General features: G+C 41.8%; 1 protein-coding gene across 4 annotated transcripts in view; it reads left to right on the forward strand.

Moving 5' to 3' along the window:
• Window positions 1–14,950, forward strand: part of MACROD2 (mono-ADP ribosylhydrolase 2) — a 978,088-nt gene that overhangs the window by 16,317 nt on the left and 946,821 nt on the right. For 3 of the 4 annotated variants that reach the window (XM_080999221.1, XM_080999219.1, XM_080999222.1), the window contains exon 3: window positions 7,707–7,814. In XM_080999221.1, the coding sequence (XP_080855347.1) occupies window positions 7,707–7,814 (108 nt within the window). The remainder of the gene's footprint in view (window positions 1–7,706; window positions 7,815–14,950) is intronic. The other variant, XM_080999220.1, reaches the window with a different exon arrangement.

Raw genomic sequence — 14,950 nt, forward strand, 5'->3', positions numbered from 1 at the left:
GAACAGCCCATGGTTGTATCAATCACTACCTTTGCTTGGCGTTTGCTAATTAGTTAACAGTTGTTTACTATAATTAGATGATACATAGTTCTCCATTCAAAAAACTTTTTAGAATGACTTATAACAGTTGAAAACTTAGACTGGATATTACTGCATCAGCATTTGTATTAACCAGAAATATAATTTTAGTTACCTTCGTTACTTAGAGATCTTTCAAAACTTCTCTGTACTGGATAAAAAAATTGAAAGAAATTGATACACAGCAGCTCCATAAGATATGAATCCTTAAAATGAAAAACAGTTGATTTCATTCTTTGACAACATTTGATCTACCTGAGAAACCTTTGTAAAGTCAAAATGCAATCTGGAATAATCCAAGTAACAAGGTGTGAATGTCTTGCCCTTGCAGCTGACATAGAATCATAGAAATGTAGAGTTGGAAGGGACCATGAGGGTAATCTAGTCCAACCCTCTGCAATGCAGGAATCATTCACTCAACGTGGGGCTTGAAACCACAACCCTGAGATTAAGAGTCTGAGCGCAGTTTGTTAGAGCATAGTGCTGATCATGCCAAGGTCGCAGGTCTGATCCCCACTTGGGACAGCTGCATATTCCTGCGTTGTGGGAGGGTTGGACTCTGCAGCGTCCCTTCCAACCCTGTAATTCTAGGATTCTAAGGTGTATGCCAGGGGTCAGCAACCTTTTTCAGCTGTGGGCTGGTCCACCATCCCTCAGACCTTGTGGGGGGCTAGACTATATTTTTTTGGGGAAATGAACGAATTCCTATGCCGCACAAATAACCCAGAGATGCATTTTAAATAAAAGGACACATTCTACTCATGTAAAAACACGCTGATTCCCGGACCGTCCGTGGGTCGGATTGAGAAAGCGATTGGGCCGCATCCAGCCCCTGGGCCTTAGGTTACCTGCCCCTGGTGTATGCTCTACTGACATGCTTTAATGGAATGCAAACTGTGATCATGTGCATTTATGCACTTCTAGGACTCTATATTTGCTCTAAGCATCTTGAGGAGAAAACCTTAGTAGTAAATGTTTATTTTAATTCATAAAACTAAACCAGCACAATTGTGCCAAAATTCAATATTAGTTCTCAAATGTTATTTTCTTGACAAAGGCTCCCTCTAGTGGTATATGTTAAAGCAAAATGTTTTGGACTTCTGCAAAAGTTCCCTTCGATTTTATTCTCACTTTACATGTAAATTTGGAATAGTCAGCTGCTTTGCTAGCAAGGCACCCATCTGATTAGCCTGTGCGTGTTCACAGAATGAATAAAGAGGTCATTAGGTGAGGATGGATAAGAGGCTTTGTCAGCTGAAAAAGCCGTCCTTTGCATTTTGTTGATGTCTTGCAGTAGAATAGCCTTTGGCTTTAGATTTGTCTGTATTGCTAAAAATCAAATGACCTCTACAATACAAAAACAAAACAAGAATGTGCAAACAGTTCTAGAAGTCTATCCTTGACCACACTGTGCTTTCATTTAATAAAGATATATGCAGATACAAAGGAGATATTTTTATAATCTAGACAAAATAAATATTTTATGGTAGTTGAACACAAAGCTGTTTCTTGCCATTTTGTTCACCGTATTCTGTATGCAGCATTAAGGGCACTAACTGCAATATTCCTTATTCTTTAAGGAATTGCACACCTTTCATTTGTATATTTCACACGCTATTTACATTATCCAGTAAATAGTGAAGCCCTGAAGGAGATTCATACTTTTGATTCTTTCTACAAGGGGACGCGGGTGTCGCTGTGGGTTAAACCACAGAGCTTAGGGCTTGCCGATTAGAAGGTCGGCAGTTTGAATCCCCGCGACGGGGTGAGCTCCTGTTGCTCGGTCCCTGCTCCTGCCAACCTAGCAGTTCAAAAGCATGAAGTGTGCAAGTAGATAAATAGGTACCACTCCAGCAGGAAGGTAAACGGCATTTCCATGTGCTGCTTTGGTTTGCCAGAAGCGGCTTAGTCATGCTGGCCACATGACCCGGAAGCTGTACACTGGCTCCCTCAGCTAATAAAGCGAGATGAGCGCCGCAATCCCAGAGTCATCCGCGACTGGACTTAATGGTCAGGGGTCCCTTTACCTTTACAAGGGGTATGGAGTGGTGGTGGATGACCCAGTTCAGAGGCATGTCAGTATGGGGTACACAGCCACTCGAAGGGGTAGTAGTTAGCATGTGCAGAAAGTGTTAAAGACTCACCTGTACGCTGTGAAGTTTTCAGCTTTGCAGTTGTGTTCTATATCCCAATTACCAGGATTCGTTGCAAGGAGATGAAAATGTTATGAAAATAAAATATAGACGATTGACAGGGATTTACAGCTTGCCTAAAGCACTGCTGTCAGCAGTGAATATCTACATCACATCCCTGTTGTGAGAACAGAAGGGGGCTGGATCTAGACACATCAAATAAGTGTTTCAGTTTAAAGCGTAAATTTAAACAGGGATCACAGCTAAAGAAAAACAGGACTTCATGTCACCATCTGGTGGCACAATGTTATATCGCATATACGATGCATATAAATTGCTTATTCTTTACTAGTCTACCTGAATCCTGGGTCAAGTATTACAAAACAGCATAAAAGAAAATGGAGAAAGAAGTAATGAAGAATTATAAGGATGACTGTGAGATGCAGGGCACCCCAACCTACCAACCACTTAACTGCAGAGGAAATTGTGCCAACTTTGGAATCTTTTTTTGCTATTATTTGGTGGTTGGACTATGGGGCTGAGTATTCCTCTTCTGGCTTGCAGATTCCCTTCCACTGGTTTTAAGCATGATAAAGTGTTACATTGGTACTGCCATTAATCATGGATAGATAAATGAAGCAAACTGTGGTTGGTATTAACAGCAGTTATTGTAATATACAAATAACTGTTAACCATGGTTAAGACCGTTGAGGGAGATTATTTGCATGAAAGAAGAGGGGCTATGGAAAGGTGGTACACATTCCTGTGCATCACTTGTGTTCTTCCAAACCTGGTTAAGAAATTGAGGGTGTAGGACTGTGAAAACACAGTGAAGTTTTCTGAAATACCAGAGGCATGTTTCCCCTGGCAAATATAATTCACTTCCTTTGGGGTGTTTTTGTACTTAAGGTAAAAATGTTGCAGTGTTAGTTACATTAATTGGCAGGCAGTTGTGTGAGGGAAATTCCTTCCCGCCTTATTTATTTTTTTTACTATATTGTCTGTTAAATCTTCTCCTTTTTGAAATGCATTGTTTTATAAAATTAATGAATGACCAAAAGAGAAATTAAATTGAGCAACTGGTTTAAAATCTAGAAATCAAATGTAATATTTCTAGAAAGCGCATCAATCTATTTGTACAGGTTTCAAGCATGTTAAAATTAGTAGGTCAACAGTTTTTGGCGTCTTCACTTTTTAAAATTAAAATCTAATAGTTGTTTGTTACCTAAAAGGCCTCTAAGCAACTTGCATTTTAAAACATAAACGTACATTCTATCATAGAAAAACCATATACAAATCAACATTTTCATGCAACACCTGTAATTCTAATTCACTCACATACATATCACATAGGCAAAAATTAGTCTTGCAGACTAATTTCTAAGTCTTGGCACTGGAGCTCAGTGCTTGGAGCCAGAAGGTTTTATGAGAATAAAGAAACATAGCTACTGAACCCAAATGCATTCATTTCAGAAGAAACGATGTACAGGCAAAGCAGCTCAGCAGCATCTATGCTGCATTATCCTGGTGAACAAAAGCATTATACCAGGACATGGAAGACATTGGTTCAAATCACACATCTGTTGAACATTGTTTTCCCCAAACATGGTGATAGGAGCAAGCCAGCAGTAAATTACAAATGGGCAAGTTGTAGTTAAGTCTTTATTGGCAAAAACAGCATCTGTATAGGAGTGCCTAATGAGCATAGGAACTCATCTCTGTCAGGTCTTGCCCCCATGAAGCAGTTGCTGAGACTTAAGGTCCCCACTTCCCCATAGCTGCCTAAGTCCCCTCCTCTACTGGATTTCCCCCAAGCAACCTGAGACCATACCTGTGTGAAGCTAGCTTCTTCTCCTACCCTCTTCAAGCCTCTCCTGGTTCTGGGAGACTAGAGGGGAGCAGAGCTTGTCGCAGCAGGAGGGGGAGACACCTGTGCGACTCGCCAGCCAGACTTATCTCTGCCTCCTCTCCTTCTGATTCTGGACTTCTCTCTGCCACAGACTCCTTCCACTTACTAAGCCCTGTTACCTCTTCAGCTTCATACACTCTCCCCCAATCTTCTCCCTCTGACCACTCATTGTTGTCCCACCACCAAACCCCTGGCTCTGAGCCTTCTTTCATTGCGGGGGAGGGGGGTCCACCGCTGGTTCCTCCCACCATTCGTTCCGGAGGTCCGTTCTTAACCTGAAACTGTTCTTAACCTGAAGCACCACTTTAGCTCATGGGGCCTCCTGCTGCTGCTGCGCCACCGGAGCACGATTTCTGTTCTCATCCTGAGGTAAAGTTCTTAACCCGAAGTACTATTTCTGGGTTAGCGGAGTCTGTAACCTAAAGCGTATGTAACCTGAGGTACCACTGTAGAGTGGAACCTCGGGTTACGTACCGTCCTCCTTACGAATGCTTCGGGTAACGATCTCCACTAACCCGGGAGTAGATGTTCCTGGTAGCGAAATTTGCCCCAGGATGAGAGCGGAAGTCGCAAGCCGTCAGTGTGGCAGCAGCAGGTGGCCCCATTAGTGAAAGCGTGCCTCAGGTTAAGAACAGTTTCGGGTTAAGAAAGGACCTCCAGAACGAATTAAGTTCGTAACTGGAGGTACCACTGTATAACCACATCAATAGCTTTTTTACTTCTGGTCAAGCCTGGTGATCTGCCACAATTTCTCCCTCCTTAGGCCAGTGTAGTCCAAGAGCCTTGACTATGGTGCCCAATTAGTTATGGTGTTTGGGTAGAGCACATTCTCTAGAATTGCCATGTCTTGAAGAGCAAAAAAGAGGGCATATTTGCCGATCAGAAGGCTTGCCGATCAGAAGGTCGCAATCAGAAGTTCAAATCCCCGTGACGGGGTGAGCTCCCGTTGCTCCGTCGCAGCTCCTGCCAACCTAGCAGTTCGAAAGCACATCAAAGTGCAAGTAGATAAATAGGTACCGCTCTGGCGGGAAGCTAAACGGCGTTTCTGTGTTCGCCAGAAGTGGCTTAGTCAGGCTGGCCACATGACCCGGAAGCTGTATGCTGGCTCCCTCGGCCAATAAAGCGAGATGAGCACCACAACCCCAGAGTCGGTCACGACTGGACCTAATGGTCAGGGGTCCCTTAACCTTTACCTATATGTAGGCTATAGAAGCGGTGACGTATTGCTAGTAGCAATGTTCTTAACTATCAGCAACAAGATAATAATACATACTGCTCCTTCATTTGCCACGTGAAAGTATTTGGGCTCATGTTCACGTCTTTGTGAACATAAGTGTGCACAGAACAATTGATTAAAATGTTTAACATGTACATATGGACTCTCATTAAGGGCAGGGGATGTTAACTCTTGCCCTCCCAGACTCCTCCAAGATCTTGTAGCTGAGCCAGCATCCTTTTAGTCCAGCCACAAGAGAAGGAATTTATACTGTATGTAGCTAGTTTAAGATGCTGCTCTTTTGTGATTATCTGCTGCAGACTAGCTTAGCCAGGTGCCTTAGATCTGAGTCTAATGCACTTGAACAATTTTCTTGGGTTACTGTAAGCAAAAAACAAAAAAACTTGGATATTTTACCAAATTTTAAAAATGCGCCCAGACATAAATTTTGATCCTGAAAAGAAGAATATGTCCGGGGGGGCGGGGGGAGAGGACATATGGCAACTAGACCTGAAAAAGGCAACTAGACCTGAAAAAGAGGATGTATCCTGGAAAAAGAGCACATATGGCAACCCAAAGTCCTACATTCACTCTCTCTCTGATGGTTCTCTTAACATGATCACAATGTCAAGGCAGGCAGATTTGGGCATTACACCCTCTCCTGGTATGCCCCACGGAAGACCTTAAGGTCCACAAATGACAACACTTTGGAGGTCCCAGGTCTCAAGGTGGTTAGATTGGTCTCAATTAGGGCCAGGGCCTTTTCAGTCCTGGCCCCGACTGGGTGGAACGCTCTGTCACAAGAGACTAGGGCCCTGCGGGACTTGACATCTTTCCGCAGGGCCTGCAAGACAGAGCTGTTCCACCTGGCCTTTGGTTTGGACTCAGTCTGACCCTTTTGTCCCCCCCTCCCACTTATGGTTTTGATTTATGGGTTACTTTTAAAATAAGGCTGCATTTTAAATTGCATTTTAACCTGTATTTTAAATTGGTTTTTTTCTCCCTATTATGTTTTTGTTGTAATTTTACTGGTGTTAGCCACCCTGAGCCCGGCTCTGGCCGGGGAGGGCGGGGTATAAATATTTTTTTATTATTATTATCATTATTATTATACATTGCAGCCCATTCATGGGGTCTTCCAAAAACGACTTCCTTGTTTCTAAACCTTTTGCTGCATCTGCTGGCCTGGTCATGTGTAAGTTCTTAACACTACAGCTGCCAATTCATCAACAAACCTCTTGGCTTGTTCTTGTGCCTTTAATAGCTAGATAATCTTCATAAATCAGTAGGTGAAGATTTTCAGATGACTAGGTTACATTGCCACTTGCTGATTCAGTTGAGCATGACAAAATGCTGTAAAAAAAATGGTAACAACTTCACACTGGTAACGCTTCCTTACTCTGTACAGCTCACATTCACTAGCACATTATGCAGGATAATATGTGTCACAGACCCATGTAAGGATGAATAGATTTCCTTTTGGTGTGCAAAAAAGCATTTCCTGAGAATAAAGAGGACAGCAATGGATGTAAGAGCATGTTTCTTAAACCGGGAACATTTGATTTCATTATGTTTGTCTCCAGTCTTGGGAGTTGTCTTTGATGTAATCTTTTTTTGTTTTGGATTTGTTGTAGGGTTGCAATTGGCTCTTCCCAAAATCTGCTTCTACACTATAGGTCTCGCTTACATATAGAAGGTGTTATTTTTCCCTCAAGCCCATCTCTCTTCCACACATTTTTATGTAGATGTAGTTATATGCATGACAGTTGATGAAAGTGAGCAGACTGCAGTGGTGTAATTCTGTATATTGTATCATCTTGAGAATGGGCAGTTGTTCCTGTGTCCATTTAAGTGTCCATTTAATAATACTGTTTAAAAATGGATGGAAATCTGCTTCTTGGGGCTATTTGTCATTGGTTACCCCCAACTTTAGCAAGAAAATATTTATTGTTTTATAACAAACATTACTTGACTTTGTTTTATGCCATTATACTGATTCTGTCTCAGTTGTGAGAAACTTAAAAACATAAAATTAATAAATCACAATCAATAATCAACCTGAAGCCATGTTAAGGAGAAAATCCCAGTCCCTGACTCAGATGTGAAGTCAAAGCTTCCAAGTTTCTTTATCCTGCTCATGACAGGGGTGGAGTGAAGCTGTCTGTTCGTGATAAACTATGATAAGCTTGGAAGTCTGGTTCATTGTTGTGTGTTAACACAGCTGCTAGTAATGAGTAGATCTAATTTTAATCCTTATAGTATTAAAATTACAGTTGTAAAATTCTAATTCTCTGCTATACACTATGGGGTTTTTTTCTTCAGTGTGTGGTGCTGCTGGTGTGTATGTTAAGATATTTTCATTTTCTTACAGAAGAAAACACCCAGGAACCTTTGCTGGAGAAGAAAAATCTGAGTGAGAAAGTCTCCCTCTACAGAGGTGATATCACGGTGCTTGAGATTGATGCCATAGTTAATGCTGGTAGGTGCTAAATGTTAAAAAGTTAAATATGACCTATAAATAGAAGTGTCCAGGAAATATATCTGGATAATCTTTGGGGTGTAGGAGGCAAAAATATGCAGAACTGCATGTATTTGGTGCTGTGCAGGAATCAAAGCACTGTTGCATTGGGTGGGAATGAAACCTGGGCCTCCCACATGGCATGCATGAATTCTACTACTGAACCACCAATGATTTTTTCTATCAATATTCTGAAGAGGGTTTATGTTTGAATCTCCTGCATTGTAATAAGTGCTTTATAATAATCCTAATAATTACATGTGGTCTGAAACATGAAGCAAGGGTTTATTGGTTTACTGCATCCATAGAGCCTCTAGAAATTTCCTAGTCTGATCTTTAATGACAGTTGACATTCTCAGGGTACTAAATTCTATCACCAATACAGTATTGGGTGGGTTTGGTAGAATCACAGAGTACATCATCCCTGCAAAAGCATCAAGAAAATGATGGTGTCGGTTTCTGTGATGCCTTGCAAATCATATCTGTTTGAAGCTGTTAATGTAATGTTAATGTAGTGTACATCTCTTATGATTGATTCTGATCACATTATTTGCAACGGAAGTTAAATTTTGTATATGGGGATGGTGTGAGGGTCATAGGATGATGCTGGATAAATAAGGCCTTTTAAATGAGATTTCATTTTGCTGCTTGCATGTAAGATGTGCAATGCAGGGATTGTACAAGCTGGTCCAAAGCCAACAGGAGAATTGAAATTGCTTCAACTTTGTTTTCTTGCATCTTCACAGTGGTTCAGTAAGGATGTAATATTGCATTGCTTTCTTCCCTCACTTCCCTTTTGCATGAACATTCCTCCCCCACCCTCATTTTCAGTCCTAGTCTTAGCCTGATTTCCCCACTACTTCACAAGTACCCGGGGCGCACAGGGCAATTCTATACCTCCCTGTTGCTCTCAGATACCAATCCTGCTACAACATGCAATATTGCTAGATTCTGCACAGCAGCGCTCAAAATTCGTCGGAGGATGACCTGTGCCACAAACTAGATTTAATGAACATATCAGAGTGCTCTATAAATTAATAGTTAATGTCTTTTATATATCAACCTTTTATGCTCTTCCACACCTGCCCAATGCTCCTATCCCTTCTTTTAGCTTCTTTTAAATTCTTAGAGACTTTTATATTCACCTTCTGTTTTAATACCTTTTAGCTTTCCAAAATGCTTTTCAGATTTTAAATGACTGCATCCCACCCTTTTATGCTGGTCTGTGACTGTAATAAAGATTTGTTGTTGTTGTTTTCAGTCCTAGTGCTGACTTTGGAGTAACTCTGGTCAGTATGTAGTTTGGCCCTACTTCACAGTAACTGAAAATGGTCAGCCGATGTAACACTAAAAAGAGTGAAACAAAGGAAAAGAGAATGCTGTGGGGAAAGGAGCAAATTGGGGATGAGGACAATAATGATTTTGTAGGGTCCCTATTGCTTTGCCAAAAGCTTGCTTTTGCTAATTGATAAAAATAACAACAGTTTTCGTCCTGCTGTAAATTTTCTCTACTCACCATGTCTTCCCTTGAATATTCTGAGTATAGGCAGCAATCATTTTGCACATGTTCAATGGTGTCGAACTGCCAACAGGCTGGTTGTTTAGGACCTGGAATAGGGTGGAACGGGGTGGGGCAGTTGCTAACTTATATCACTGTATTAGAACATCCATGTATTTAATCACTCATCTGGCGGGCATAGGTGACAAGGAGTTGTATGCGGGAGAGTAAGGGAGCCAAGGAGGGCTGTAGTGTTGTCTGTTCTCTGTGCCTAGCAAGTAGGCTGCCAGATGAGGGAAGACCCTTTCTTCACACTTTATGTAGAAGTGCAGCATGCCATAGCAGGAACGACAAAACTCTCGAGAAGGTTGGCTTCAGGTTTGAGTTAGCCCTGGCAAAGTGCTCTCTGATGGGCCCCCTCCCCGGTTGATTGTGTTACTGAGCTTACCTGGCAGTGGAGGTAGGCAATAGCAGAGCTTGGTAGCTGTGTGCTACTGTCTTAATTTCTCACAATCCTCCAGTGGGGTGCATGGAACATCAAAATGCTTGCTAAATCCTGCCATGTGCCGCTGCTTGGAACATCTAGCAAGAAAAATAAAATAGAGGAGTGTGTAGGGAGGGTGTAGGGCAGGTATCAGCAGTAGGTCTTGCCAATGTGCTGAGTCCTCCTTGGCAGGTGCTCCAGGATGCCTGCTGCTGATGTTGGCCTTGGCTCTCCATCCCTCCTCTGCCAGCGCTCAGAAAGCAGAAAATGTTTGTGACAGACTAATAGCCTTTGTGGACATAATTGTAAGACTCTGCTACAAAGTATTCCTTGCTCTGTAATCTGCCCTTGAGTATCAGAGTAAGGTAGTATCAAACTGATGAAATTTATACAGTGGACGCTCGGGTTGCGAACATGATCAATGCGGGATGCATGTCTGCAACCTGCAGCGGCGTGTCTGCGCATGCGTGGGTTGCGATTCGGTGCTTCTGTGCATGCACGACTGCCGAAACCTGGAAGTAACCCGTTCCAGTACGTCCGGGTTTCGGGGGTCCGCAACCCGAAAAAATGCAACCTGAAGCATCTGTAACCCAAGGTATGACTGTGCCATGCTAGAACTAATGTTTCTCTTGTACTTCCCTTAATGGAAGTTCATGCCTAAAAACAGGAATAACATTTTCCCTACCATGTTTATTTATACCTGTCTAAACTTTCTCAACTTTGGGGTGGACATCAGTAATTTTAGTCCTGCTTCCTTACTAGCTTCTGTGTTGGTGTCATTTAACTGAGACAATAAAGATAAATTGCTATGGTTAGGCAACTGAGTTTGCAAGAAATGAGGCTTTGTGGCTGGTAAATCTGTTGAAAAGTATAATGTAGCTTTTAATTTACTTAACTGATGGTGATTCATTTCTCATGTAGAAGTAAAAACAGATTAGTTACTGGTACAGAATTTTAAGAATGCTGCCAGAAACACATTTGAAGCAACTATCATATCATATTGCAGTACCTACTGAATACAAGATCTGTATCCTATACGGCAAAATGTGTTCTTTACGTTTCATGTGAAAAAATAATTCCAGTTGCTCTTTGTAAAGATCACTTATAGAAAAGAAAAAGGTTTAGGAAACATTGCCATCTTAAAAGCATAGTGTCAACTTACTGTTTTAAACTACATAGAGCATGAAGTTTTACTGCTTGACTCTTCCCACTGCTTCTGTTGACCTTCAGGGACTTTCTGGTTTGCTTAGCTGCATCCTAATTTTATGAAGCATCTCATGCCTTGTCAAGCCAAAAATTAAACTTCAAGGTAGAGGTAGGGTATTTATATGTTGGAATTGTGAACTGAATATATTAGCCATGAATTATGTTTAAATGAACGTGTTAGTATAGTCTGTTGACTAACTGAGCCCCACCGCCCCACATGAACAGATTGTTAATGCATAATCAGTCACTGAGGTTGCCATGAATCTGTAGCTTAATGAACAGGTGAGGGGAGAGGAGGAATTTAAATCTGAAATTGATCTGACAGCCCATCGCTGATTGCTAATCCATTTCATTTGGCAACTTAATTTATCACACAGCTAAAATTTTCTTCTTGTAGCTTTCTGGGAGGAATTAATTCAGAAGCATGCCCAATAATATTGGGTTCAGCCAGCCTATTTGTATTTTGCAGCAGTGCTGAAGACTGGAAGACTGTGTGGGTGGGATGGAGAAAGCTGCTATGAATAAGCTTTAATTTTGACTTGCTTTTAGCAGAGAACAGAACTGTGTGTAGCCTTATTATGATTTTGTTCTTGAGCACATCATTTCACATATGGAGGATATAACTGAAAAATTGCATCTTTTCTTGAGAAGGTGAGGCTTTCCTGGGCCTTTTAAAGTTGAAGCATTGGTTTATTGTTGGCTGGTGGCTCCTAAAAGGGTATATATAGGGTGCTACAAGTTCCACCCCACCTAAACAGAGGATTATATCCAGCAAAACCATATGCAGGGTAGGTTCAATAGTTTACCTTCATCCAGAGTGTTTACTCTGAGGTATTATACACGAATTTAGACTGAAGCCAAAACTGAATTGAGCTAATTTGGGGGGAACCAGGACTTTGTCAGAGTTGGGTGGAGACAGCCCCGGCTTAGGCCTCCTGGAGCAATCCAGAGCTGTCAGGGGCATGTTTCAGGCAGAAAGGAGGAGCTGTATGCCTGTTTCCAGCATGCACACAGTCTAACTGATCAGGATTGAACCTCCTACTCATCAGCTGGTGAGTGTGGGGTGCAGTTCCGCTGGCTGCAGGGGCCTGATTCAGCAGCATGTTCTCTGCAGGGTACATGCTGGAGAAACAGACTGCAGCAGGATTGCATCTTCAGATCTACTAGGAGTCAGTCTTGCAGGCTGCAGGGATCAGCTTTTTCAGTGTGTTTGTCAGGGATGGGCCAAACGTTTAATTAGGGTTTCTTAAATGTTTGTCCCACCGTTGAATTGATTTAGGGCGTCAGATTCAGGTCAATGGCCCGCTGGAAGTATCCATTATTTGGTGAACCCCACTTCTTCTCCTGACCTCTAAATGCCAAATCTCTTTCACTTAAAATTTTAAAAACATCTACAACTCTTTTCACCACTTCAAAATAGTCCTGTGTGGTTTATCTCATCTGTTCTTCAAGTTGCTTATCCACAGTATTTTTAGTATAGTGTATGTGCTGTTGAAGCAAGCAATATCCACAGTATTTTTATTTGATTTCCTTGTTATCCAAAACAACATCACACTCTTATGCTCTATGCTGTTTCCATGATTCTCCAAAGTTCTGAGTACATTCATCCAGTCAGAAAACCCACCTGTTGTAAGTCATGTAAGTGAAAGGAGTTTGCAAACAAAACAGTACATACAGCCTTTGCTCTTTGAGTAAATCAACCAGGATCTCATCACAGTCTGGCCATTTTAAAATATTTTTTCCAAAATACTTGTCTGAGAAACTTATTTTTGGCTTCTTGTAAACCCTGCTTAAATTGGTATATACATCTATCTTTCTTTTTTTGCAAAAAACCCATGTTCTGTATGAAATCAACTGTTGTGCGCCAGTGTCCAAGGTCACTGTATTCTTTGAAATCCCTAAATTTGCTTCCTGTTCATGTTTCTGCTTAGTCTCTGTTCTGTAGTACTTTCATGTTGACCACTGTGATTATCATCTGTATCAAAAGTGTTAGCAGTGGGTTGAATATTGCTAGAAAGAGCTCTCTCACAGGCTTCAGTGGTGCTTGCTTGGCTTATTTCAACTGTAGGTGTTTGTGTTTTGGAATCCACTTAAGTACTTTTGTGATCTCATTGTTATTCCTCTAGGGTCTCGACCTCTGTTAAAAATGGGGGGTACATTAGCCACAGCAGAACAACTTACCTTGATGTTCCACCTTTCCAACATCTGTGCTACTGAGCCTCAAACTTTGGGATTGTCAAAATATATCCAACAAAAAATTAGCTTGAACTCAAGTTGGGTCTACTAGACCCATTTTTTTTAAAAGCAGTCACTTCTGGGGCCCCTCCAGGATCATGGCTCCTGAAGCTTAAGTGTAGTGTAGTGGTTAAGAGTGGTGGACTCATAATCTGGTAAACCGGGTTCGCTTCCCCGCTCCTCCACATGCAGCTGCTGGGTGACCTTGGGCTAGTCACACTTCTCTGAAGTCTCTCAGCCTCACTTACCTCACTGAGTGTTTGTTGTGGGGGAGGAAGGGAAAGGAGATTGTTAGCTACTTTGAGACTCCTTAAGGGGAGTGAAAGGCGAGATATCAAGTCCAAACTCCTCTTCTCTTCTAAGCTTCATTAGTTTCATAGTAGATCCATCCCTGGTACAAGTATTTCAGATTGCCACCATTGTGCATCTTTACAGATGAGAAAAATAATAGTTGGGCTTTCCTAAATGTAACATGTTTGTCACTGGGAACAGAGGTGTAGTTAGGGGGGATCGGGGGGGGGCACTGGGCGCCATACTGCAGGAGGCATCACTTACCGTGCCTGAGCCACGAGTCTCTCCTGGGAGTGACGCGGTGGCTCACACACCTGCAGCCACTGCACTGCTTTTTTGAGCAGTGCGGAGCCTGCAGGGAATCCGCCCACCGCCTCGCCCTCAGCTGTAGAGTGGCTGAGGGGGAGGTGGCAGGCGGATACAAGCCCCACAATGCCGTTTTGGGCCGTGTGGAGCTTGCATGCAGTCCGGCTGCCGCCTCACCCTCACCTATCATGCTAAATATGGATTCAGTTTAGCTAAAATTCTATGTGTGGCAGAACACTTTTATTAATTGAGTATTTGGAAATTGTGACTTGAAAGTGTTTGTTTTCTGACTGAAAACAATTGTTTTCAGAATTGTTTAAAAATGAGGTGATCACAGCATCCAGTCTTTAAGGTAGCTGTTCTGTTTGCTTTTTGCTTATTGCTTTGTGTTTATTTCATGATTCATGGATCATCTTATGCTGAAGCAAGAAAAATGCTGTGTTAATTGTATCAATTAAGATAATGGATAATAAAATGCAGTGAAACATAAAGCCAATCATCCAAATAATGTAACTTATTGCTTTGCACTAATTGAATTTGACTGTATTTATTTCCTGTTTCCAGAGATGCAGCATATTCAGAAAATTGTTTGGCACTATGGCCCATACAGAGACTTTTAAGCTTCAAGTCATATAATTAGATAAGCTAAGTATGCAGCCTTGTATTATGCTAGCCTGTCATGGCATTTTTCTTAAGTGTTTAACATTTGACTTAAAAAGACTTTGGAGAATATAGATAAAGTTTTCCAAATAATGGGCATGGAGCCTTTTGAATAACGTAACATTAAATAGCAGAAATGCTAGACACTATCCCCATTCAACTGTACATTTCCCGCTGTGCTAAATCACAGTTTAACAAGCCAAGAAGGGCGAGTGGAACCACTCCCCTTCCTCTTGCTCCCTCCTGTTGGGTGCCCTCTTTGTTTTTGGTTAGTAAACTGGCGTTAACTGATCACCCCATTTTGGTTGTTGATGGGGGAACTGCTATTTAAGATAAGAGTACAGAAGGTAAGATCGAAGTAGGGAGTGAATGGTCCCAGCACTCATTCCTGGTTTGCTAAACTAAACTGGCTTGAGA

Source organism: Podarcis pityusensis, assembly GCF_964106645.2.
Source record: "Podarcis pityusensis genome assembly, chromosome: 3".
NCBI lineage: Eukaryota > Metazoa > Chordata > Lepidosauria > Squamata > Lacertidae > Podarcis > Podarcis pityusensis.